Genomic DNA, 23,660 nt, shown 5'->3' with positions numbered 1-23,660 from the left:
GCTTTGATGGCTGTAGGTTAATGTGTCACCTGGCTTGCTGTGCTGCAATATGCTGCTCTGACCACCACTTTTAACGTGTGTCATTAGTGTTTCATGCTGTGTACTATGCCCTCCTCTCTCCCAAAAAAAAAAAAAAAAAAAAACTAGTCAAGGCTTTAATGTCGTTGTGGTGGTGTGTAATAATCTGGTTGATGTTTGTTGTGTTCTGCTTGGCATGCATGTTTTGATTGGCAATGTCTGAATGTCTTCTGTTGGCAACATGAGGGTCGTTTAATTCCTGCTCACTGAATGCTTTTAAGCTGGTCGTTCATGAGCTGTTTCCATAGTTTGCAAGGTTGCTTATGCGTTTGTTCTTGTTCTTTTGCCACAACTGTTCATGTGCTTGAGTTTGTAATTGTGTGTCGTGACTTGAATATCCTAACATATCTCATGGACTTGTGGTTGAGTAGTTCCTATACTTACGAGTGCTTTTGAAAGAAGGTGTTGGATTGCTCCAGCCTTAGAAGGAGTCTCTACTTCATTCATGATGTGGCAAGACAATGGTTGTGCATGTGAATGTGAAGAGAAGGAATTGTGTGACACAATGTCACATTTGAAGAGAAGGAAGGTACGAAGGACATTTATGCTTTGTGCCGTGGATATCCTGGTCGTGCTTGGCAGAGCATGAGATGGCATACATGTCTACATCATCTTCGTTCACTAAGGGCTACCAATGACTTGAGTGGACGGTTCTTGCTGGCTCTAGCCATTTTGCACACCCTCACATGCTCCTAGCTAGAAGAGGCAAGTGTGAGGGTGGAGAGAGGGCATGTTGATGCTCTCTCATTATTGGTGGATTAGTTGTTTGTACTCAAGTTCACATCTGGCGCTCCAAACCTTGGACTGGTGTGTCCAACGCGAAGTTCATGCTGGGATGAGTGATATAATGTATTCATGTGGTCTCACATGAGGAGACCCAAAGGGCATGTGTATGCGCTAGTGGAGGAAACTTGGTGTCAAGGCGAGTTATCCATGGAGCTTGTGTGGCAAGAGGAGGTGCAAGGTGTCTAGCTTGACTACTTTGCTTTTAGAGAGGGATTATGGCATTTGGACTTCTTCTTCAAGGTGCTTTCTTACTGAGGCACATCCAGTGGAGTGCCATTTGCTGGAGTATCCATGGTGCATCTTGATTCACTACTTGTTCACTTATGCTTTGAGAGAGGGTGCTTCATGTGTGGCAGGGCCTCCGTCAGGCCCTAATCCAAAGCCCCCTAGACTGCCAGGAGGAGATAGACCATTAGGAGGGCCATACTTGGATACTCTCGGTCTATGATCCCAAGCCCTCCCTCTAAACAATGTCGTATGATGGTCTCCCACGCCACCTTGACCATGGAATCCCTGGAGCCGTCTAACCACGACCAGAGGAAGTTCCGCACTAGGCGGCGAAGCTGCACTATGCACCATGAGGAGAAGCACCAACATGAGGCGATGTACCACGCCGTCGCTAGGAGGACCTGGTTAACCATTAGGGCTCATCCAGCTAGTGAGAAGCGAGCTGTGCTCCAGTACGTTAGCTTCCTTCGAATAGAATCGAGGACTAGAAGAAATTGTTGGGCGGAAGTGATGTCGAGTCCCACTTGGAACCCTAAGTACCGAACGGTCTGCCCTCTGGTCACCCATCTAAATCCCAGGTGGACGCCCCACTTCGTGCTAGAGTTCGGGTCTGTGAGGAAACTAACAGACTTTCGCCAGTTGATTTTCACTCCACCTGCAGAACAAAACACCTCAAGAGCTAGCCTCACTCTCTCCAGCATCAACTCATTGTCCTCTATGTAAAGTGCCATATCCTCTACGTACTCTAAGTCTAACAACTCAGTCTCCTCTCTCATTGGAAGTCGGAGTCCGTGTAATCCGCTCACACATGACTTGAGGAAGTGAGACATCGCCTCTGCAAAGAGTAGAAACAAGTACAGGGCCAAGGGGCAGCCTTGTCGGACTAATCTCTCCAATCCAAACTCCTCCCCTCACCTACCACCTATGAGAACCCTGCTGGTGTCCGATCTATAAAGTGCGGAGACCCCATGAATCCAAGCCTGGGGAAGACCCAACCTCACCATGGTGCCCTCTAGGAAATCCCAGTCCACCCTGTTATAAGCTTTCTCGAAGTCTAAGAGTAGTATGGCCAATTTTTGCCCACTGTGCTGAGCCCACTCTGTCGCCTCAAAGAAGGTGAATACATTGTTGAGGATGCTCCTATCCTACACAAAGTCTGTCTATGTGTCATGGATGATATTTGGAAGCAGAGGGAGTAGTCACCAACCAATCATCTTTGCCAATGCCTTATAGGCCACCGACAATAAGGTGATCGGTCTCCACTGGGAAAGCTCCAACCGGTCTCCCTCTTTAGGGAGAACACTAATAAGGCCTACCGAAAGGCTCCCTAGCATCTATCTTGAAGTGAAAATCTTGTGAAAGGCCATCAGTAAGGGGTCCTTCACCACTTCCCAGTAGGTAGTGAAGAAGGCCTTAGAGAGGCCATCCTCTCCAGGGCATTTCTGCCCATCCTATGTATGGAAAGTCTCCTCCAATTCCTTCTCTGTGGAGGGGGCTGCGAGGAAGCGTCCCATCTCCTGTGTGACAACGGACGCGATGTGATCCTAGACCTGCTACCTACATCGTTGTCCTCTAGTTGGGGCTACCTCCTGCTGGAAAAGGCGTCTATAGTAGTCGGTGGCAATCTCCATCACCTCGTCTGGGCTAAAACGAGTCCTCCCCTACTGATCTCGAAGGCTGCATATCTGCTCTCCTAAGGTGCGAGGCTCCTGCACCTCGAAAAACTCCCTGCACATCGTGTCCCCCTTCTGCGCCCAGAAAGCTACTAAGGTACGGAAAGAGAACTATGTGCACCTGTCCTCTATACCAGTGATGGTTGCTCGCGCGCGCACCTTTTGTGCGTGGAGGGTGGAATCCCCTAATGCGTCTTGTAATAATCTGTGCATGATGCAAAGTCCCACCGGAGTGCTCTCTCCTCCTCCTAGCTAGGTTGCCTGGCTTGTGTGGCTGCCTCTTGGCATGTTCTGCTCGACTCCGCTAGGACCTCAACAACCTCCTCTCCGATCCAGTCCCTCCTGCCCTCCTTGGTCCAAATCTGCTCTATCTGTCTCCTCACCTCCTCCCTCCTATAGTTTGAGTCAGGGATCTTAAAGGATCATGTGTCTAGGGCAAATGCTGGGGGGTCAAGTGTCAAGAGAACCGGGCAATAATCGGACAACGTGGTGCCTACCAACTGCTCAATTTGGCCTCCACGAGTGCCTCCCCACTCTCCCACATAAAAAGTATCCAACCGCTCCAGCAGGACTCCACCTAGCCACCTATATCCCCAAAAGAAATCCAATGACCTCTCCCTCCTATGGAAGGCAGGGTCTCTCGAAGCATCGCGTGCATCGACTACTAGCAAAAAAACCTCCCATGCCACCTACTCCTCCCCAGCCATGCCCTAGTAGTTTCTGCCTCTGCCTTGCTAGTCCTCCAAAACCTCTAGGTTGTTGAAGTCTCCTCCAATGATCCAATATGCACCTCTGGGAGTCCATCCACATATTGACCCAGAACCTGCTGCATGCCCCAACCTCTGTAGGGGCATAGACATTGAGGACTCCAAGCCGCGAGTCCCCAATATCCAATCTGATCCATAGAACCCTCCTTGTCACTATTGTCCCGTGGTCTCGTACACAGGTGGTGAGACTCGAGCCAATAGAGATGCAAATGTCTCCACTCCTGCCGTGGGCGCCTATGGCGTGCTCCTAGAAAGTGTGCGAGCTGCCCGGGAGTACCTTCCCTCTCCATTGGGCCTGGGTGGGAGTTAGCTTGTGCTTCTGTAGAAGTAAGATGTCGATCCATCCGGTAAGGGCAGGTTGCAGCTCCTGCCGAACAATCAGCTTCCAGGAACCACGTGCCCCACTGTAGTGGAGGCTATTCACATTCCCGGATGCAAGGTGTACGCTCATGGGGAAACTTGTGAGTCGTGACTAACCGAACAAGCACCTATTCCGTGTGGAGGCTGCTGATGAGGAGGAGAAACTATGGGGTGTGCAAATATGCTTTGCCACGAGTCTGGATGGCAAACTGCAATTCCCCATGGTGGCCCTCGGACGGGACCATAGCGGTGATAGATGCTCCACGTGGTACTATCAATGCAATTATCAGCCATGCTGAGAGTCGTAACTCTGTACACTGGTAGAACCGGGCCGCCTGTGCCAAGGGCCACTTGCTCACATCCTCGGAGCCCTCCACTGTGAAGGGGCTCGAAAGATAATGCTCAAGTGTGGGACCTTGGCACCAGCCCACCAATTCATGTCCATCATGCAACCAGGCCACTGCTATGTAAACAGTGCTAGTCCTTCTCCCATCCACTGGGAGATGTGGTCCGCCACCTGACTCTTCAACTCCTCTGTCTGTGTTGTCGTCCAATCCCTTGAATGAGATGATTGAAGGAAAAAAGTGTAGTTTGGTCCATCTGGCGGTACTAGTAGATGGGCCTTGCCCCTTCTTGACTTACGAACCACAAAGATCCCCACCGCTAGAGGTAGTGGGAAATCTCCGCGCCCTGCAACTCTTAGGTAGGACCAAGGGCTACTGCGGAAGACCTCCTGTGGCAACAACTATGCCTCTCTCGGGAAAGTGTGGGGGTAGTAGGGGCAGATGAGCTGGTAGCTATGTGGAAGGGTGAAAATTGCTAGTACAAGAAGGATGTCGACGTGTGTGGCTCATTAGCTCTTGTGGGAGAAGGGGAGGTGGATTTGGGAGGAATCACCTCAACCAGGTGGAGATCAAGGGGGGTGCTCGACAGGGGAGGTGGTGGGGGGGGGAGAGAATCGAGGGATGGTAGGATGGTCCGAGGTACTTATGGCGGGTGTGGAAGTGGGGCTGGTGGCCCTGGGGGGGGGGGGGGGGAGGGGCATGGCAGGGAGTGTGGATGTGGGGGCTGTGGGATCTTAGGTGAGGTAGTCTATGGCGCGGGTGTTGGATGTGGGGGACTACGGTCCTATCGAGTAGGGAGAACAGGGGGTGCTCTATGGAGGGAGTGTCGCTCGCCCTCCTGCTCTCTGTTGTCGAGGCTGTGTCTGAGGAGTTGATTGCGGCCCCCCCTACCGTCTCCCTCTCTATTGTCTCTAGAGCCATGTGAAGCCCTTTGCGTCCACCTGCACGCCTGTCGGTAGAGCTCCCTTCGCTCCAAAACGCATGCAATCTGCTGCCTGATGCCCAAGGTCATGGCAGAACAAGGACTACCTCGGTTGCCCAGTCACAACGATCTGCTGCCTAAAGGAGTAACCTCCTACCTCAATCTCTAGGAACTTTGGTATATTCTTTGTGTCTTTCACAGCTACTCGTACCTTTGGGATTCCTTCGACTGTCATTGCATCCGCAAAGGACGCAGGAAGAACCGTGCCGAAGAGCCATCTGAAGTCGTCCACTACCTGGCGGTACTCTACCTCCAGTCCAAGGAAAAGTAAGGTGACTCGGTGTCTGAGAAATCTCATGTGGAGCGCAAAAATCTCCACATTGAAGCCGCTATACCAGGGAATCATGTAAATGACCCCCTTTGTGGAGGCATAAGGCGAGCTCTCCACTAACTCCTGAGCTGCGTCCACAGAGGTGAGTCGAACCATGAAGATCCCTCGGCCCATGACGACTGCCTTCACGATTTGTGATATGCCAATGCACAGCATGGGGTGGAGCCAATCTTGCAGCTGGGCCCGCACTGGGGAGTGTCCAACTACCTAACCAAATATCGTTGTTTCTTTAAGCTCCAACTCTCTAGCCCGAACATCTAAGAGCTATTTCTTAGAAAGGACGATGCGCAAGGTGTTTGAATAGGGGGCACTCGCAGAGTGCGTCGGCGTCTGACCAGAGGTTTCCATTGTGCGTCCCTGCTGAGAACCTACATAACATGCTGCTGTGCTACTGGAGGGGGAGGTTGCTGCAAGGGGAGGGAGCAACTTGGGGTGGGGTGGGGGGGGGGATAGAGGGAGGAAGTTGTTGCTTTCCTTACCTGTGGTGTGTCTCTATGACGGCGGGCCGGACCTCAACGTAGGGGCAACGGGCGCGAGGGGTTTTGGGTGGTGTGTGTGGGGGGGGGGGGGGGGGGGGGGGGGGGGGGGGGGGGGGCGGGCGAGGGGGAGGGAGGAAGTTGCTGCTTTCCTTGCCTGTGGTGTGTCTGTATGACGGCGGGCCGGACCTCAAGGCAGCGGCAACGAGCGCGAGGGGATTTTGGGGGGGGGGGGGGGGGGGTGTGTTTGGGTTTTGGACGAGCAAGCGCTGGTGGACAAGGCAGGGGCAATGTGCCACAGGCAATAAGGGGGGTGGCGATCGCGACGGGGGGAACGGCAGAGGCACGCACGATGAATCCGAGGGGGAAGGGCGCGATGAATAGTCGAGGGCAGGGGTAGCTTGCACAATGTGACGCGTGCCCCAAGAAAATATTAGGGGATGGTTAAGGGCCTTCCGCAGCTATAGACTTCGATGAAAGCCTACAAGAGATTAGTTTCTTCTTTAAGGAGGAGGCCATAAGGAGGAGACAAGGCCCTCTAGACGAGAGGACTGCTAGAGCATCCCTCAATGCATTGTACATATAGAAGATCAAAGACGCCTAGGATGCCACAGCATGCCATGATCAAGTGTAGCGATTAATTCTTGCTCATGCCATATGAATCCACACACCATGCGAACATACCCTTAACAGGACATCCTTGATGCAACCATGAGAACGTCCCCTTACCATGTCATCATAGAACCTTCTAGAAGATATGCCATCTTATCGCCTCCATCATCGATGATATCATCATAGAACTTTCTAGAAGATCTTTAGCCCCCCTCCAACACCTATAAAAGGAGAGGCTCACCATAGAGCTCCTCAATCTTGCCAATGCCAATCTTGGGAACTCAAGGAGTCGAGACCTCCAAGTAGGTAACTTCAACTTCCAGATCAAGTTCTTGTCTACTCAAGGTATCTAATCTTGTCCTGTCTTCCATTATATTTCTGTTATCTTGTCACCTTGTAATCTCGTAGTATGAGATCTTGTCTAGTAATATCTTGTATCTTATTCATCTGCGTGGAGGGAGATCTTGTAATTCTGATATCTTGTATCCATACCTACTGTCCCAGGTTGTGGGATCCTTCATATCCTATCAAGTCCTATTCTCTATACCTATAGTCCTAGGTTGTGGGATTCTTCATATCTTGTTAAGTTATCATTATACCTTGTGCCCCTACATGGGATTATCTTGTAATCAGAATTCTTGTAACAAATACTGCATCTAGTCTAGCTCTCAAGTACAATCTAATGCTCCCATAATAGTTTGGCAAGCCTCCTTTCTAGCCCTACTAAGCACCATGGAGGCAACCCTTGACAGAATCATAGCCTCCCTTCAAAACCTCCAACAACAAATTCAAGGTTTGAATAAATGACAAGCACAACTTTAAATACAAGACCCTATGCATCTAGGCCTCTCACTTCAAGAGATGCAAGACGAGATCCAAGACTTGCAGAACAACGAAGGAAGTGATCTGACAATTCCCTGTGTTTATCGACCCCTAATAAGAGAAGCCAAGATCAACATGCCAAAGAAGTTCAATGGTGACCGTTCGAAGTTCAAGGGATTCCCACAAGTAAAGGCCTATATCTGCATGCAACCGGATAGGTATCCAGATGATGCTTCCAAGGTGGAATTCATTCAGACTTTGCTTTGTGCTTCACCTCAATCTTGGAAAAGAATATGCCACTACTTCATAACTATGAGGCATTTCTTTGCAAGCTCACTTCCACATTTGCAGATGCAAACATTGGCCAAGTAGTAGAAAGAAAACTTTGGAAGCTACGATAAGGTAACCGCCCTACCTCTGCTTATGCATCTAAATTTAGGCAATTAATCTCTAACCTCACTTGGCATGAGGAGTATTTTATTGGCCGATTCAAATGGGGTCTTTGAGATGACATCAAGGACCTCATACTCATTATGCCTGAGGCAAAAACACTCAGCAATTATATCATGTAAGCTATCTAGTGTGACAATAGATTCTTCGAGAGGAGGCAAGAAAAGCGAGAAAACTTAAGGCCTTGCCAATGGAACCCAACCCCAATCAAAGAAAAAACGAAGCATGAATCGATGCAAATAGATAATACCGAATTCTAGCCCTTGACCCCACAAGAAAAGCAAATCCGAAGAGAGAATCATCTATGTCTATATTGTGGAAGCCTTGGACACATTGCCCCAAATTGCCCAAATAAGAGAGCAAGAGCCCCAAGAGTTGCTGCAACCATGCTCAAGCACCAAAACGAGGATGTTCAGTTATAAATGAGACGGTACAACCGAATCTTGATATAAGAAAGAGTGTCTTGGTCCCAGCCACACCCATAGAAACTTTCCTTGTCACAATCCAGATGATCTTGCCGAGAAAGACCCTCTCCTCCAAAGCCCTGGTTGACTCCGGGGCCTCCACATGTTTCATTCATAATGGCTTTGTGAAAAGATACCAAATTCCAGTACTCCAAAAGACGAATCTTGCAACAGCTGAAGTCATGGATGAAAGACGTCTAGCATCTGGAGATAATACCAAGGAAACTTGACCACTCGTGGTAACTCTTGGCGATCACAAATCTCGTGTATGCTTTAATGTCATATCCAATCCCACAAATCCAATCATCCTTGGGATGCCTTGGCCAAAGAAACACAACCCAGAAATTGATTGGGTTAAGCAAAAGATTAGACGTCATGAAAATCATGAAGAGTCGGTACATGTAGGAGCCAAAGCCTTTATGCACACAACAAGGCAGAAACCAACCTACATGAAATTGATTGGGTTAAGCAAAAGATTAGACGTCATGAAAATCACGAAGAGTCGGTACATGTAGGAGCCAAAGCCTTTATGCACACAACAAGGCAGAAACCGACCTACACGATATATCATATACCTACTTAAGAATCTAGTAAGAATGAGTCACTCAACCTACCGAGCCAGTATCAAGAATTCCAAGATATCTTTGAAAAAAGAATACAGATCTCTTACTTGAACACAAACCATATGATTGTGCTATAGAACTCCATGAGGGGGCTCAACCACCTTCTCGACCCATCTACAAACTATCCCCTCACGAATGAGCTGAACTACGTAAGAACATTGATGAGAACTTAGCCAAGGGGTTCATTAGGCATTCAAAGTCTCCTACTAGAGTCCCAATTCTGTTCCTGAAGAAGAAAGACAGGTCACCTCCAATGTGTGTGGATTATCGACTCAACAAGATAATAGTCAAAAATTAATACCCTTTGCCGTTGATACCAGAGCTCTTGGAATGCCTTGGAAAATCCAAGATCTTCACAAAGATTGATTTACAAGAGGCTTACAATCTTGTATGGATCAAAGAAGGAGACGAATGGAAGATAGCCTTCCGCACAAGGTATGGTCACTTCGAGTATGTTGTTATGCTATTTGGTCTCACCAATACTCTTGCAATGTTTCAACATATGATGAATGATATCTTCGAAGAGCATCTAGATAATTTTATAGTTATGTACTTCGATCATATCTTAATATTCTCAAAAGATCCAAAGGAGCATGAGCACCATGTAAAATTAGTTTTGGAAAAGCTCAAAGAAAAATGACTAATATGCAAAACTTGAGAAGTGTTTTTTCCATCAGAAAGAAGTGGAATTCTTGGAGTACATTGTCTCCCATAGAGGAATCTTCATGGACCCCAAGAAGATCAAGACTATTTTGACTGGCAGACACCCAATGCGGTGTCTAAAAGGGGAATGTAAATCGTGTGAATGGTAATGGAGATGCAATGGAAAAAGTGGGTGGGATGGGTGGGTTTTGAAATTGAGGTGTAAATGATGTGGATGCAGATGTATTAAATTGATTTTGTTGTCTTAGTGGTGGAAATTGACACGATGATGGAGATGTAGAATGCAATACACCACTTACCAGGCTCATAGGAAACTCAAAGTTCTCATGGACCCCAGAAGCGGAGAAGGCCTTCTAAACCCTGAAGGCCGCTTTCACCACTACCCCAATCCTAGTCCACCCAAATCCTACCAAACTATTTTTCTGGAAGACCGATGCATCAGAATATGCCTGAGGAGCCATCATGTCCCAACATGGAGATGATGGTCATATGCATCTAGTGGCATTCCACTCAAGAAAGTTCTCCCTTCCAGAGATAAACTATGCGATCTATAACAAAGAACTCCTTACCATTGTAGATGCCTTTGATACTTAGCATCATCATCTAGAGGGTGCATCCCATAAAGTTATAGTCTAAACAGATCACAAAAATCTAGAATATTTTATTACAACCCACATCCTCAATCGTGGACAATCCCATTGGAATAACTTATTATCTAGGTTTGACTTTGTCATCATCTATCGCCTAGGACGCCAACAATGCCAATCAAATGCTTTATCAAGAAGATCCTAGCTCGCACCTAAGAAGGGAGAAGAAGCTTTTAATCAACAACGAGCAATCCTACTCAAGCCAGAGCACCTCCAGCTAGCAACCATCTCCAATTCTCACCAAGATGACCCCACCTTGATCCAATTGATCCATGAAGCCGTGCTGCATGATGATTTCGCCACCAATATCAAGAGAAAAACTCAAGAGAAAAAGAAAATAAAGTTTATGAGTTTCAAGAAACTAATGGATTGTTATACTATAAGGATCTACTTTACATCCCTCCAAGAAAGCCAAGACTCTAGGTACTCTAACAATGCCATGACACCCAAATAGCATGACACTTTTAGAGTTAATAAGACCTTAGAGCTTATTTCAAGAGATTTTTTGAGGCCCCAAATATGGAAAGAAGTTAAGGAATATATAAAATCATGTGATACCTACAATAGGGCCAGGTACCTCATCATAAACCACATGGCATCCTGCAACCCTTGCCCATTCTAGCACGACCTTGATCTTCTCTATCCATGGATTTCATAACAGATCTTCCCAAATCAAACAAATATGACTTTATTCTTGTTGTGGTAGATAGGTTCAAGAAAATGGCACATTTCATCTCTACCACCAAGACCATCATAGGCGTAACTACCGCTAAACTCTTCTCAGATACATTTTCAAATTACATGGACTCCCAGACGACATAATAGCAATCGATGTCCCCAATATATATCTAGTTTTTGGAAGAGCCTTTGCAATCTCCTTGGTGTCCCAGTTAAGTTAGCCACAGCCAATCATCCACAAACTAATGGTCAAACAGAAGAGGTAAATCTAGTCTTGGAACAATATCTCCACTATACCATCAACTATCATCAGAATGATTAGTTTAAGCTCTTGCCTTTGCAAAGTTTGCTTATAATAATAGTATCCATGCATCTATCAAACAAACTTCTGTCTTTTCAAACTATGGCCAGCATCCAAGGATAGATGTATATCTCTCCAATCAAGTAAAGAACCTTACCACCCAAGATAAAGCTCAACACCTAGTAGATATACACCAAGAACTCAAGCAACGAATCCAAAAGGCTCAGAATCAATACAAGCACTATGTGGACCAGCATCATCTCCAACATCCAATATACAAAATCGGTGATAAAGTATGGTTACTCAAGCATAACCCCCAGACAACAAGGCCCTCCACCAAGCTAGACCACCACAAATTTGGGCCCTTCACTCTATCGTAGCCCAGATCAACCCAGTTGCTTACTGATTCCAACTCCCCAGCACCATGAAGATCCACCCACTTTTCCATGTTTCCTTGCTTAAGCCCTACCATAGCTCACCACTAAGGGGAGAGAGATCTAATCCCCACCACCTTTCCGCATTGAAGATCATGAAGAATTTGAGGTCGCAAGCATAACTCAAGGATCTCCCGAGGTCGATTGGAATACCTTGTTCACTGGAAAGGATATGACATCAATAATCACACTTGAGAACCTCCAGAATATCTCCAAATAGCACCTCTCAAAGTTAAAGAATTTCACAAGAGTAATCTAACGAAACTTGGACCAAACCACCAAGCCACTCCTTGTAAAACTCGTCGCTAGAGGAGGGGTGATGTCACAAACATGCCATGATCAACTGTACGGATTAATTCTTGCTCATGCCATATGAATCCACACCTCATGTGAACGCATCCTTAACAGGACATCGTCGAGCCAACCATGCGAGCCTACCCTTGCCATGTCATCAAAGAACCTTCTCGAAGATATTCCATGTCATTGCCTGCATCATCGATGATATCATCATGAAACATTCTAGAAGATCTTTGGCCGCCCTTTCAGCAACTACAGAAGAAGGGGCTCACCATAGAGCTTCTCAATCTTGCCAATGTTAGTCTTGGGAGCTCAAGGAGTTGAGACCTCCAAGTAAATAACTTCAAGTTCCAGTTCTAGTTCTTGTCTAGTCATGGTATCTAGTCTTGTCTTGTCTTCCATTTTACTCCTATTGTCTTATCACCTTGTAATCTTGTAGTACAAGATCTTGTTTGGTACCATCTTGTATCTTGTTCATCCATGTCGAGGGAGATCTTGTAATTCTGATATCTTGTATCCATACCTACCGTCCTGGGGTATGGGATCCTTCATATCCTATCGAGTCCTCTTGTCTTTACCTACGGTCCTAGGTTATGGGACTCTCTGTATCTTGTTATCATTGTACATTGTGCCCCTACGTAGGATTATCTTGTAATCAGAAGTCTTGTAACAAATTTTGCATCTAGACTAGTCTCTCGAGCACAGTCTAGTGCTGCCATAACACAGGGTACAAACAGTGGTGGAGAGAATGCATAAAGTCAAAGCAGTGATTGATGCCCTAAAGAAAGTTAAATCAGAGTACAAGTCTCAAGGCAAGAGCTTCATTTTGGAATTGGTCTAGGGACATGGTTAACATTGATTTTTTCCACACCATAGGACTGAATCGCTCTAGATAGGGTGCATGGAGACTCAAGAAAGCCAACGGTTCCATTGCAGAGGACCCTTTTGAGACAGGACTATTTGTGACATAGTACTACACACACTTGGTAGGATCTCCAACAAGGCCGTCCAGTTATGACAGGGAGAGAGAGAGTATGACAGAGCACCAAGAGGGTGTCAAAGATAGGATACGCAAACAATTGATAGCCCTTTTTATAGAGAAGCTAGAGAAGACACTTCTAGCACTCCCTTCAGGCAAGTGAAAAAGAAAAGATGAACTCGATAAGTTCTTCTTCATGAGATACTAAGAACTCACCAATGCATGCCTCATCACAACCTTGTAGGAGATTACAACATCTCGTTTATGCCAAAGAGACTTTCACAGCAACTCATTCACCTCATTCCCAAGTGAAGTGGAGACAAATTGGAAATCACACAGTGGAGAATCATCACTTTGCTTCAAACCACATACAAGATCTTTGCAAAGGCAATTAGTCTCCAACTAGCACCTTTAATGTCAGTCATTATCCACCCCACCAAACTTGCTTTGTTCGAGAGCATAGCATCTTGGACATCATCTTCACCTTCAAGGAGTCAACTATTCTTGCTTCTAGGAACAAGGAGCTTATTGTGCTCCTTCCTAACCTCAAGAAGGCATATCACTATGTGGATTGAGAGTTCTTGGAGGGCACAATGCTAAGGACGTTATGGCCAATGGAGCCAAAGGAGAGATTTTGAATTTAGAGATCAATGAGACAAGACAGCCCATTAGGTCCCTTGCTCTTATTTGTAGCAGAGGCTATAAAGCTCTTTCCTAAGAGCCAAATCCTTGGGTTTGAGAGGCATCATGCTACCTATCCTCGAGCTTGAGGAGCTCCTCAATGTCAAGCTTTCTCATGAGACAACAATCTACCAGAACAAGGATGAGAGCAACTTTAGGGCCTTTGTAACACCTACAACGACTTTTTGCAAAGCACTTGGTGTCTTAATTAATTGACCCAAGTCCCATGGATTTTTGGTATTCAACACTAGGAAGCTCGAGTGCCGACTACACAAAGGATTCAAGCGGGCTCCCTATGGTATTGCAATGACATGTCTTGGATGCCATGTGGGGATAGACACTACTTCAAAATAGAAGCTCGCACCTCTCCTCCTCGGTATCAAACAAAAGCTTAATTTTATTTGGTCAACACGAGATGGAAGCCCAGCTAGAGCAAAGGTGGCACATGGGATGTTATCAAAAAACCTAGATCTAGAGGAGGATTGGGGATCATAGACCCATATAGTAAGAGCAAAGACTTATTGGCTAAGCTCATTGTAAGGCATCTATGCCCGGGAAGAAACTCATAAGGAGACTTCACACTATGACACCTACACATGGAGGACCACGGCAGCCCAACATTCATTGGATTTTTTAGGAGATCAAATCCAAAGACTTAGGGGGCAGCTTGGAGGTTAAATTTGCGGCTTCCATTATCAAACCATGGAGATCTCTATCATCAAGTCTCCACCAACTACCCCGTATTTGAAGAGAAGAGGAGAAAGTCACTTCTCATTTGAGATCAAAGTCTAGCCATACTCTTCAGCAAAGGATACACTTACCATAGGGGAGATCCTCTCTGCAAATCACTACATCAATGGGAGACTGGTTTTCATTCCAAGAGCTACCGAAAGAGATCCAGAGGTAGAGACCTTATGGCTAAGCTCATTGTTAGGGGTCTACTTCCAAGCCAAGAGCCCTAGAACAAACTCCTCATAGGGAGGCTTCACACTATGAAACCTATACATGGAGGACCACGGCAGCCCAACAGTCATTGGATTTTCAGGAGATCAAGACCAAGACTTAGGGAGCATCTTTGAGCTCACATTTACAGCTGCCATTATCAGAGCATGGAGATCTCTACCATCGAGTCTCCAACAACCACCCCCAACTAGGAGGCAGCCTCTTCTCTTCAATCACTATTTGAGAGCAAAGTCGAGCCGTATGCTCAAGGACCTCCAAGAAAAATAGATACAAGAGCTTTAGAACAAGCTGAAAGCTTCAAAATTAGCTTGAAGAACAAAAGATAGGAGCCGCAAGACACGGGGGGGGGGGGGGGGGGGGGCGGGGGGGGGGGGGGGGGTGGGGGGGAGTGTGGTGGTGGTGGTGGTGGTGGTGGTGGCAGGGGCAGTAGCAGGGTGGGGGGCAGCACGAAGGAGATTGCCTGGCGGGAGGGGGAAACGCAACTCTCCACAAAGGGTAACAAGGCGAGAGGAACGGGGGGGAAAGTGGGGGCGCGATGGTGGAGCAGCAGCGCGACAGGCATGGAACGTCTATCCTGTTCTAGGACACCATCAATAACAATGACCAATGGTATGCTATGATCAAGATAAGCTTTGAGTGGGAATGGCTCAATGTTGTTGTTCTACTACCTCATGCACTATGCTCTTGTGGAAGGCATCTTACCTCGTAAAGAAAAGGGAATCTAGCAAGCTCTAACCTAGAAGGAGTCCTACAATCTTACTCTACAGTTTTTTCCTTCTTCATGAAGAAATTTGAATTAATGTATAGAAATATTTACATCAAGCCTTCTGCCAACCAAGCACAATCAAACCTCTAAAAATCTATCAAACAACAATCTACACGAAGGAAGGAAGGGAATCATCAAGATGGTATAACAAGGGTGGAATGAACACTGTCCATGCACAAAGCAGCCACCTCTCCAATAATGAGGCCATCTAAAATCACAAAAGAAATCTTTCATAATAAGCCTCGCATTCGTCCCACATGGCCACGAATACCTGAGGCCGAATCGAATATAAAGACATTTCTAGTATGCTAGATGTGCCAAAGGGCAGTCCATCGCATGAAGTGAAAGAGGCAAGGATGATGAGATTGCAACCTGGCCAAGGAAGGCATCTTGCCAAGGACCGGTATTCTTTGACCTCTCACTAAGGTCCACACTCTGGAAATGAAGTCCCCAACCTCTCTAGCAACCGGGCAAGAAATGAAAACATGAACCAATGTCTCATCACTAGTACAAAAGATGCATCTACCCCGGGGTATCTATCGGGCCCGTAGCACATTGTGTGTGAGGAGATCCCCAGTGAGAAGCCTCCAAAGAAAAACTTTACCTTGATAGGGAAGCTTTGACTTCCATAAGTTGCACAAGCGATCCCTCCACTTAGCCGCACTGTCATGAACTGACCAAAGTTTGTTAGCTGTTTCAGTTATCCATCTCTTATCGTCCACCATTTTGTGGTAAATTTGATTAGCTAATCACTTCAAGAAATCTTAGTGTTGCACAAAAGCCCAACCCAAACATGGCGATAAGGGTAAAGGAGCAGGTAACAGAGAGTGCCTCCGAAGGCAGTCCTCCAAGGTCGACCAAAGTAACCTATAACCTCTTGGAATTCAGAAGTACTAGTGAATGCAGCAGAAAGAATAAACCCTCGCCCAACCCGAGATAACAGCATCCTGGATCGTCTTAGAGCCCAATCTCACCATCTTGTTAAATTTAGCTCTCTGGAATTTCTTGTCAGGCCAATCAAGCAACCTAGAAGTAGCCAACACCTCTGTTTGCAAAGAATTCACTTCCTTTCTGAAGTCTAGAGGGCACCATACAAAAAGACAAAGAGAGTCCTATCATGGAATTCAAGATATTCCACCACGAGGCCTGGAAAGTAGTGCACCCATGGGAAATGCCATATCCTCCATTAAAAAACTGGCAATATCACTCCAAGGGTGATGGTACTTCACTGCATCTTACTTGAATCTCTACGAAGATCTCTTTTAGTATGCCCAATAACTCTACTCCTCCTCAGTAGTACAAGTTGGATATGAGTCAATAAACCACTTTCAATCACTATGTACTGCTATGCTGATCACTCTATCTGCTGGGCAGTGTAATCTATCTCCTACATTTGCCATACTCCTCAATTGTGACATGAAAGCAATCCTCTCTCCCAATGGCTATCACCAAAAGCAGCAGTGAGCAGAGACTGATGCAAGTTTGAAAAGACCAAAGATTTATTCTCCATTTCTAAGGACCTTACTCCTCAATGTTGGGACATCTATGAAACGAGAATGAATCTCCACCAATGCTAGCAATCCCTTTAAAAAAAAAAACGTCCTCTCAAAAGGGGGAAAAAGAAAAGATGAGATCTTTGCCCTAAAGTATGTCAAGGCCAGATCTTTGTCCTAAAGCATGTCAAACCAAGGAGTATGGAGGAGATCATTCAACATGATCTTTCAGCACAACAAAGACCATGGTCGCAGCTTGCAGGGAAAGGCTCCGCACGTGGATATGAGGATGTTCAGGGGAGCCTCTCTTTTCCCATCACTGGACAGCACCTCGGCAAGATTCCCACTCCAAATTACTCACAAACATAGTGGACCCAAGGAGACTACCACGGATGGAGACTGATTGCTAGTATTATTGCTTGGTACAGCCAGAGCACAAGCTGTAGCCATGCTATAAATATTTGGGATGTATGCACAGTACGAACTCTTTCAAGGATCTGGACAAAGATCATCCACACTCCGCACAAGATAAGACAGGATCCAGCATGGCTCTCAAAGGATGAGGAGAGGACATGCCTTCTTGCACACGTGAGACTCTCATAACTTTTTCCACACCATCCCTCAGATGGTCTTACACTACTATAGCCCACAAGATTGGTTGTTCACACAACCATTGTATTTGTGATTTCTTAGCTACTATAGACAGAGTTCTTTGTACTATGTATTCTACCTCAGGGGAATTTTCTCCAAGGTGTTATCGATGTAACATTCTCTTCTTTCAACAAAAAGATGACTATGACAATTCCAAAGGAAGGCCTTGACTAAGAAAAGAAGAAAGAAGGTCATTTATGCATGTATTCAGGAACATACCATTGAATTTAGCAACTTCATGATTAACATTTTTCCACATGTTGAAGCTGATTTTTGATCCATTCCCACCACACCAAAAGATCCCTCAGCTAGCTGTGAAAATTTGTGAACCAGGACTGCAACAGAGACACGAACATACAACTCCGAGTTCCTGAATTCCTGAAAACATTATTACTTTAGGCAGATCCACACCAAACTACTAAAACTAAGGTCAAAATACCTGATTAGATTTTGTAAAACACCAAAACGAAAATTGAATCAAATCAAAAAACAAGGTGCACTCTTCAAACCTCCACAAGTTCTGGATCAGCGCTTTGCATCAACATAAGGTATTCAGTGGCTGTGACTGAACTCTCTAAAATCTGTCCATCAAGCTCTTCATCAATACTTTCTGCAATTCATATATCCAAAAGGACCAAATCAAAACATTACATCAAACACATGAAAACATAATTAGCATCCTGACTGTCAGAAACATTCTCCAATTAGCAAACTTCCATTCACAATGTATGATAATATAAATAGACCTTGCTAGTACAAAACAGTATGCATATAGTAAACCTTTTGCCCACAGCATGAAATCCAAAGAAAAGCATGGACCCACTATTGCAAACTCTTGATGATTAGCCATCCTATACTACTGCACATAGAGCGTGCAATGGTCAGTGCTCATATCCTCCATACCTCCCCCATGAAGTGACAAAAGCTTTAGTTCCTCAATGTAGTGTTCAGCAACAGCAGGAAACATAAGCCAAAGGCCACAAATATGCATAGTTGTAAGTCTCATGGTACGTGGACTGCGAGCACCCTGTTCAATGAGTCTGCAAACAAGCTGCAGCAAAACCAAATAGATCTGAACAACTAAGCTAGAATAACATACTTCTCATCAAACAACATCAATAACTAATCTGAAAGACTGCATAAAGTAAAAGGACCAGATTGTGATTTTTTGAACCCTAATCTACTTCTAATTCTGAGATCCATCAACACAACAAACACCAAAACTGAAGATGGTGGATTGGGGAGGAAATCTTCTTTAGCAAGCATTGTACTATCTATATGGAAGAAGCATTTATCATATGTTATTTGACAGCAGCATTGTAACTTATGCCCATGATGTTGTTCACATGAAATATATTTTTCAAGCCTGTAAGTTCTTTGATTAATTAAGACAATACATATACTATGTATCTGAGGAAGTGTTATACTTGTTTGAACTCCTAACTAGAAACTAACTAGTCATATAGTATGTACAACTCAAAGCTAGATTAGGAGCATGGAAAATTCATGAGCTGTAAATTAAGGAGAAAGGCCAAGTTTAAATACAAATAAAATTCGTATAGTTTAGAATTAGTCAAAGATCATAACTAAAGAGTTGTAGCTAGTAAAAATCTCTACAAGTCGTGTACAAATAAAAGTTAGTAAATTCAAAGTACATCATTTTGGAACATTCTGGCTCCACAGTCTGTACTGTTTCTCTGTTACTGAATTTTATGTTTAAGACTAAGTCTTGCAAAGTTGAGGCTAACATCAAAGGGCAGTTTAATGGTTCCATTGCCTGCACATCACCACAAACTTGAAAGAATGAATGAGATGGGGGGGAGAGAGAGAGAGAGAGAGAGAGATTTCAAATATTCCCAATCTAATTCAATTATCTTCACGAAAAAAAAAAAGAGATTTCAAATTCTGAAATTTGAATGGTGGCCCATCATCCATGGGATAGGATGGTTGCATTGTGCCATTGTGTGTATATGAGAGAAAGAGATAGATCAATCATGAGAGAGGGAGAGGGAAGGAGAGAGAGTTTTTAAACTTGTTAGTCTTTTCTCTTGATTTTGTGTGAGAGAAAGAAAAGATAGAGAGAAAGAAAAGAAAGATAAGAAAAAAGAAAAGAATAGAGAGAAAGAAAAGAAGAATAGAGAAGATTCAAGAGAGACAGAAGAAAGAAAAGAATGAAAAGAAGAAAAGAAAGCGCTGAAAGAAAAGGGGGAAAACGGTCAAAAAAAGTGACCATTTGACCGCAGGGCATACAGGAGGATAGAGCACAGTCGGCGTAGTCGAGCATGGAAACTCGACAGGTCCGAATGCGAACGGATATGGTGAACGGGACTGGATAGGTTAGACAAGTTGACCCATCCATTAGACGTAGACAACTCTGGGATCACTATTCAGTGCATTAGTCACTATGAGTTCGTATGTAGATGTGTATCGTTTGCACCTAGTCCCTCAAACTATCCATTTGTAAGGTTGTTAGCATATATGAAATACATAGAATTTAAATTTGGATACAATGTACATTTGCAAGGCATGTATGACGTTCATGGACAGTATGCAGTGTACATTTGTAGGTAATGCAAGAGAACCACGATTGCATAAGTTATATGTGGTTTGCAGCTGATGTTTGCTTTACATGATTATCATGTAGTACATCATTACTTTGAGGTATTGTTTATGCTCAATTCATGCATTACTTTGCCTTAGTGGTCAAAATACTATTGGATTTTAGCATGTGGATTCAGCTCTTATAGTTCTAAGAGTGGTTATCATTCATGTATAAGGATTATAACTAGTTTAAGTGATTGGAATTTCACATACAGCGGGCACGAGCATGGTTAAGCAATAGGTGCAAATGTTTGACTATGATCCTAGCATGTATTTCTAGTAGTGGCAATGAATGCTTTAGCACATTGTAGTACATTCGAGAACAATTGCAAGGATTTAAAGGAGATGGTCTATCATGAGGCGTAAAATTGTATTCATTTACTTAGCATTTAATTAAAAGTTAATCAAATGTACTAATGTGACTTAAATATATGAGGTGCAAGTTAATTATTTCATAGTGTGGAAAACAATACCCCGACATATTAATTGATACCAAAGGAAAAAGATGTAATAGGTTATGTTTGACAAGTTCTAGGTGGTATCCAATGTCAAACTTTGATTTAGATTAATTTATTAGTCACAACACTAGAAACTAGATATTAACTAATTAATTAATGCTGATCTAAGAGATAATAACTACTCAAGTATACTTGGAAGAAAATTTGGCTTGGCCAATTTAATTTGGGTGATGGAATTATTTTCTCGGATACTAGAATAATAATTAAACCAATTTTCAGAATTAATATTCTAAAACTTAATTTAAAAACCTCAATAATACTCAAAAATAGAATTAGAAGGCTGCCACTTGGCAAAACTTGCCCATGCAAGTGAAACAGATATTTTTTGGGACTAGTGGAAGTCTATTCTAGCTATTGTGAGAGAGAAGGAGCTTGTTAGAGAGAAAGGAGTTGCTTGTTAATGTGATTTGCAACCACCAGGGACCCATCCTACCAGCAGGTGACAACAACAAGCCCTTCACGTGTGTGTGACAGCAGCCCAATGTCCTTCTAATGTAGGCAATATTATGGACAAGGGGATAGCAATGGCAACTCCCATGACTATTTCAATAGGTTAGCAATAGTTTTTCAGTCTTTTTTAAAATGAAACTCAAAATTTTCTCTTTCTATAACATTCTCTCTCATCTTTCAGCCATCTCTTAAGTTATCTCAACAAAATCCAACTATTTGAGTCATTAGAGGTGGAGATATTGAAAAATCTTTACTATAGACCCTAGTTTACAAAAAAATTTGGGATTTGATAATCACCTCGAGGTGTTTACTTAGAATTGAGGATCTACGACTTGAATTTTAGGGAGAGTGAGGTGGCTAGCCATCCCATATCAAATTTGAGGCTTAATTTGTCTTTCAAGGGGTAAGGGGAAGGCCGATCCCCAAGCAAACCAATGGGCAAATTGGTTTGAAGGCTTACTAGTCATTAATGACAACAATAGGCAATTGGAGAGCAAAGGAGATTCAAGAGATCCCATTGTATTCCATCCAAGTTGCAATTCAAGATAAAGAAACATCCTAAGGGGTGTTGGGTTTTCACTTACGCCTATGCTCACATAGGAGTGTCGGTGATCAATAGGACACTAGGGTACTTTTTACTCTTGGTATGAGAGGTTTATTCCCCCAGACTTGTTGTCTTATTTCATATGTGCTTATGTCACACACTTGTGGCCACTTATCGTGTTCGGGTGTGAACACCCCTTACAACCCTAAGGTTTAAGGGTTATACTTTGTACTTTCAGATTACACTCTTTCAATCTATTGCATTGGGTGTAAAGATTCACTCTCCACACTGTCTACTGCACTCTGAGCTGAGCTTTGATCCTCTCTCTTATCTCACAAGGGGCACCAGTTATGGGGCAACATGCTGTCCATTATCCAAGATTAAAGTGGTAAAGTATGCATTTTCACTTTGTGTGAATTTTATGCTTCCTGTAATTGTTGATTAATCAGGTCATCATCACCCTCTCCAAGTAAGAAGGTTGGTTTCAAATACTGCACAATATATGGCTGAAAACATAAACAACACACATGGGACACTGAAAACACTTCAGCATATGTTTAACAGTTTTCCCAATCAAATACAATATATCCAAAAGTACCCATTTCAATAGCCCATCAGCGTCATCTACAAGTTGAAAACATTAGTAAGTCACACTGCACAATATATGGCTGAGAACAGAAACAGCACAGGTGGGACCCCAAAACAGTTCAACATATGTTTAACAGTTTTCTGAACCAAAAATAATATGTCAATAAGTACCCATTTCAATGGCCCATCATCTCCACTATCCTTATGCATTGATTGCTGCCAAAATACATTAGGGTGTAACATTGCTGACAAAAAAGCAGAAATAGCAGCCACTTTTCTTTTGTTACAGTCTGCAATCGCTGCCCATGCTGATTTCACAAGTGACCACATCATCTGCATGCCAAACAGCCTCTTGGATGAACCACATGTAGAAAATTCTCAAACACAGAAGCTCAAACTTAGATTTGATTCTACCTCAACCCGTGTTACATCATTGCAAGCAGCATCCACGTGTTGAAGAATGTTCCAATGCATCAGCCATCTGACACATTTTAGAAGGGGGAAAAGATTGTCTTCACCTGCACTCTCGAGACTGAAGCCATGAAGTTCATCCGTAAGAAAACATCTCCGTAAGAAAACATCTGAGTCTTGATGCAAGAATTTCCCCTTTGAAAAATAAACACATAGCTACAGGTACAACAGGAAATTCTCCGAATCTCCACCAGGTATCACATCGCATAATTTTTTAGAAATGAAACGTTATAATAACTTTCTGCAAATATCCGTTTCTTGGGCAAACGTAGGGTCACTCATTCTAGTCCATCTGGAAAACTTATGCTTCTCAGGAGAGTGAGGCCTATGATGTTGCAGAATCATTCATCATTCCATAATCGTCATCAAAACCTCAAGCACAGATTTCTGCCAGGGAAATATTTTAGTGATGTTGCCAAAAACATTATGCTGTGCCTGACTTTCTAAACCCAATATCAATCACGTGATATTTTCAGACAATAGACTTTTACAGCAGCAAGTGACCCTGAGAACCCATCTCATTCTGACTTGCCAATGTACCCTTGGTAGTAACAAAGTCTATAAAAGCCTCAGATGCCCTTCATCCACACACAAAATTAATCATCAGCTAAACTCTCCATTTGCAGATGGGATCCAGCTTTGGAGGTCATTGAACCAATATATAATGTAGATCAGCATTGTTGGGTGCATTTTTCTAGCAAATGGCACTTATCACTTGAGAATGTTTCTCTTCTTAGGGCTGATTACAATAGTCTCTACTTCAAACAATGATATTTCTTCAAGAGTACCTCTAAAAGATGAACTCTCTCTTCAAAGAGAACCCAAGGAGGAGAGGGGTAGCTGGAGCATAACTTGCAGGACTTCAGATAGGAGGAAATCCCAAGGTGTAGATGGATGGTGGAGAGGATGCAAGCAGCTAGATCAGAGAAGGTATCTTTA

At 44.1% G+C, this 23,660-nt stretch overlaps 1 protein-coding gene across 9 annotated transcripts in view; it reads right to left on the bottom strand.

Moving 5' to 3' along the window:
• Window positions 1-23,660, bottom strand: part of LOC148013402 (tRNA/rRNA methyltransferase (SpoU) family protein) — a 239,083-nt gene that overhangs the window by 88,751 nt on the left and 126,672 nt on the right. For all 9 annotated transcript variants that reach the window (XM_087667522.1, XM_087667524.1, XM_087667515.1 and 6 more), the window contains 5 exons: window positions 22,665-22,782; window positions 22,422-22,583; window positions 18,453-18,600; window positions 18,059-18,159; window positions 17,769-17,927 (listed from right to left, as the gene is read on the bottom strand). In XM_087667522.1, coding sequence (XP_087523648.1) covers window positions 17,769-17,927; window positions 18,059-18,159; window positions 18,453-18,600; window positions 22,422-22,583; window positions 22,665-22,782 — 688 coding nt within the window. The remainder of the gene's footprint in view (window positions 1-17,768; window positions 17,928-18,058; window positions 18,160-18,452; window positions 18,601-22,421; window positions 22,584-22,664; window positions 22,783-23,660) is intronic.

This window comes from Lygodium microphyllum, chromosome 26 (assembly GCF_053477565.2).
Source record: "Lygodium microphyllum isolate KBCC chromosome 26, Lygodium_microphyllum_v1.1.10, whole genome shotgun sequence".
NCBI lineage: Eukaryota > Viridiplantae > Streptophyta > Polypodiopsida > Schizaeales > Lygodiaceae > Lygodium > Lygodium microphyllum.
This window is presented reverse-complemented; position numbering and strand designations above follow the sequence as displayed.